This window comes from Paralichthys olivaceus, chromosome 14, assembly GCF_024713975.1.
Source record: "Paralichthys olivaceus isolate ysfri-2021 chromosome 14, ASM2471397v2, whole genome shotgun sequence".
Classification (NCBI taxonomy): domain Eukaryota; kingdom Metazoa; phylum Chordata; class Actinopteri; order Pleuronectiformes; family Paralichthyidae; genus Paralichthys; species Paralichthys olivaceus.
This window is the reverse complement of record NC_091106.1, coordinates 15,348,644-15,352,488: the sequence shown is the minus strand read 5'-3', so window position 1 is coordinate 15,352,488 and position 3,845 is coordinate 15,348,644. Positions and strand designations below refer to the sequence as shown.

Genomic DNA, 3,845 nt, shown 5'->3' with positions numbered 1-3,845 from the left:
GTTTATTGCTGAGGCATGAAAAAGAAGAGTTGGACTCACTGGGGAAGAAAATCAGGTCATGAAGTCAGTCAATGAATGATGCACCACAGCAAAAACATGTGCATCCTGACTCCTGCTGCAGTGGCATACAGTCATCTGTAGTTTATATCAACTGGACCAACTTATTGCAAGAGACCAGGGCAAATATTGAACCTCTTGCGTTATCCTTTGCAGTAACATATAGTTCATGTTATTATATTCAAAGTGTAGCTCACAATTACAGTACTTTTTGATCTTGCATTTGTGAAGTAACGCACCAAAGTAGATAAATTCACTTTGCATTGTTTACATTCATAGCTATGTTCGTGTGGTGGTTCAAAAGATTATGACGTAGGAGTCAAAAGTCCAATCTGCTGCAGACAGACGGATTGTGCTTTCTCTGTCATTTTGAAGAAGAATTACAGCAGCAGCAGTTTTCTTCTCTTTGCTCTGTTCAGGCCTTGCAGTTGCATTTGCTTTTGTTTTTAGCCATTCCCTATTTTCAGCTTGAAATTCCCTGATGTTTACATTTTAATTTCATCCTTTTGTTAAATTAAATGTAACCTCTTATTTCTGCAAATGATTCTCCATTGTGTCAGTCAGTTCTGACTTCAGATCCTGACTTCTTTCTGTCCCATGCATCTCATTGATTTCTTCACTAGTTGTCTTTTCATTTGACAAAACAGCTTGGTCTGTTTCAATTTTATTTTCAATGTTTCTCTGATCGTTAACTTCAGTTAAACTAGACTTTTCAGATGAGTCTTTATCACGTCCAGCATCTTTGGTGCTTTTTACTACTTGATCTTTTTCAGATTGATTGATTTCCTTCCGCTCAGTATAGCTGTTTTCCTTTTCCTTGAGTGTTGTGCTTGAAGTTGCTCGAGCCTTTTCTGAAAGCTCCTCTGTCTCTATGGAGACGATGCTCTTTATCTGTGTTGTAAAATCACTGCTTTTCTCATCCTGCACTTGAACAGCACTGCTCGGCTCAGTTTTGCCTGTTTCTTTGGTCAAGACCTCATCAACTGACTTTCTCACTTCATTTGAGATAAAATTATCTTTAAGTGCATCTTGTTTTTCATTATTCATGAGTTCCTCCTCCGCAGTGACCTCCGATTTTAAGTCTTTCTGAACTGTTGCCTTTGTCACCGGATCTTTCTCTTCTTTAGGGTTTTCAGCTTCTTTTTTCAGTTGCTCATTTTCTTCTTCAACAAGACTCTGACTTAATACAACTTTGCTTTGAGTCTTTTTGTCTTTGCCACTCACACCTTCTCTGTCAGCTGCTTCAGTTTCCTCTGACTCCTCTTTCCGGTTTCTACCCTTCTCACCATCCTCCACCTCTCCAGGACTCCCTCGATCCCTATCATCCCCCCCATTCACTGAGTTTCCTTCTGATGGATTCTGCTGACTGTCAGACAACTGCTCACTTTCTTCCTCTCGACTGTCTTTATTATCGTCCACCTCCTCCTCACTGCCCCCTCTATCCCTTTTGGCATGCTCCCACTCATCTCTCCCCGCTTCTGTCTCCTCTGATCCCGTGTCCTCAAATTCTGACATCTCAATTTCCCTGGTGGTCTCTGTTATGATCTCCTCCACAAACTTGTACTGGGGCTCCACTCGTCTGTGTGGGCCGCCTGGCCGGCTGAGGCAGGGGAGGGTGTAAACGGGGGACTGGTGGTAGATGTAGGGCAAGGAGATGTCGGTGTCTGACATAGTGGATAGTCGAGCTTCCTCGCTACAGAGAAGTTTCCTGCAAGACAGAGGGGACAGATTTTATCTGCACTAACCAATGTAGAGAACTGATTATAAAGACTTGAGAGAACAAAAAATGAAACTGAAGCATTTTAAAAGGTGATGCTAAGATTAATGAAATCAATTCTTGAGGTGTGTAATTGACCATTACAATCATGATCGTGTTTATTGTCCTGTAGGTATACACATAGTACCAGGAATTTGTTGTGGTGTGTCAGTGCAAGCACAAAAACACCAGAAACTAGAATATATCTTAGTCTTTACGTTTCACATTTGAAAACAATAGTATTATTTCTACTTCATTACAGTATTTCCCTTGCACTGCTATACTTCCCTGTGCTGCTGTGTCCTTTGAGGATTTCCTCTATGAAGGATCAATAAAGGTTCATCTTATTTAAAATGATCATCTTAACACCCCAAAAAAGGGTTGCCATGGTTATAATGATCTCTAATAATACAGAGCACTGTTTCCCATATCTCACCTGTAAGACAGTATCTCCACATCCAACGCCATCTTCACATTTAACAGATCCTGATACTCCCTCAGGTAACCAGACATGTCGAATTTACAGTTTATCAGCTCGTTTTCAAGTTCTTTGATTGTCTTCTGCAACAAGAGAGGAGGGAAGATGTGTCACTGGAGATCTTTTACACAAACCGAGAAGAGGTTTTATGATTTAAAGAACAAACCTTTACCTGATAGTGGATAATTTCCTCCTTGTGTCGATCCTCGACCTCACGCAGCTGTTTCTCCAGCGCGTCCCTGGTGCCTTTGGCGCAGTCCAGATCGGTGTTTCTGGCCTGCAGCCGCCTCCTGTACTCCTGCACCTCCTGCTGTGTCGCCTTTAAAGCCTCTCTCTTTGACTCGGCGTCCCCTGTTAATCTTGCAAACTGGGATCTGAAAGTTTCTCCTACCTGCCAGACGTCGGACACAGCGTGACCTTCCAGCTGAGCCCTCACATCCCGGAGTGCCGCAGTGACGCCAGGTGCGCAAAATCCGTGCGCCTCCACAGTCACCTGCAGATCCCGGATCTGGCCAAACATCTCCGACGCCTCGGCCTCATGGTTTCGCTTAAGTAGGTGGATCTCATCCACGAGAGACTGCGCTTTCTGGTCCAGCAGCAGTTTAGCCCGATACGCGTCATCTATGTCCTTCTTCAGGGCCACGATGTTGCTCTGCGCATCTGATCTGCTGCGCGCCTCCTGTTCGTGTTGTCTCCTCACGCTGGACACCTCCTCTTCTAAATCCTGATGCTCGATTTCGATCTGGTGCTTCTGGTGAGTGATGTCCTGAACCACGCGTCTCAGTCTCCTCAGCTCCGGTCCGTACTCCTCCTCCAGGCGGGATGCGGGCTTCGCTTTCCCTCGGAGCTCCTGGATTTCTCTCTCCAACAGATGATTCTGCTGCTCCAGCTGGTGCACCGTCCCGATGAAGCCCGCGAGGCGATCGTTCAAACCGTGCATCAACTCCTTCTCGTTACGCGGTCCAGACAACGGGCTCATCAAAGTCGTGCGCGTCCCCTTGATCGCGACACCGGTAGGATCGAATCCGGGACATCTCGTTTGGATCCTGCTCGGTACACCTGCTCTGTTGTCCATGCTGCGGTGGCTCGTGCTGTCGTTGTGGGTGCCCAGATGTGCAGAGACGCTCCACGCGCGCTTTTATAACCGTGGCCATGTGCTCGGTGCGGACCGGAACTGTCCACGGTGCTGAAAAGGTGAAGCGTCAGCTGATGCTTTAATGAGCCCGAGTTCACATTTTGTGGCAAAGAGCAGTGACGTGGATGAACTGACTGACGATGTCCTCTTCAAACACATATACACTCACTGTATATAGTAATAATTATAATAATAATAATATTAATAATGACAATCAGATATTATTCACGAAGGAAAGTCTTGCTCCGAGATTACAATATCAAATAGCCTGTAAAACAAATAAAACAATACATTATAGTTTTAAGTATAAATATATAAGATGTTGAAATAAAAAAATAATAATCCAGTGAATAAAAAATACATCAAGTTGTGTATAAGTGCAGTTACTCATAACTGTTTTAGATTCCACTACATCTATA

At 44.3% G+C, this 3,845-nt stretch overlaps 1 protein-coding gene across 1 annotated transcript; it reads right to left on the bottom strand.

Moving 5' to 3' along the window:
• Positions 1-454: 454 nt before the first annotated feature.
• On the bottom strand, positions 455-3,488 carry LOC109632476 (neurofilament light polypeptide). The gene is made up of 3 exons (XM_020091782.2): positions 2,464-3,488; positions 2,250-2,374; positions 455-1,765 (listed from the first exon to the last, which is right to left on the bottom strand). Exons 1-3 carry the CDS (start codon positions 3,364-3,366, stop codon positions 586-588), a joined length of 2,208 nt encoding a protein of 735 aa, XP_019947341.2. The 5' UTR covers positions 3,367-3,488; the 3' UTR covers positions 455-585.
• Between the last annotated feature and the right edge of the window lie 357 nt (positions 3,489-3,845).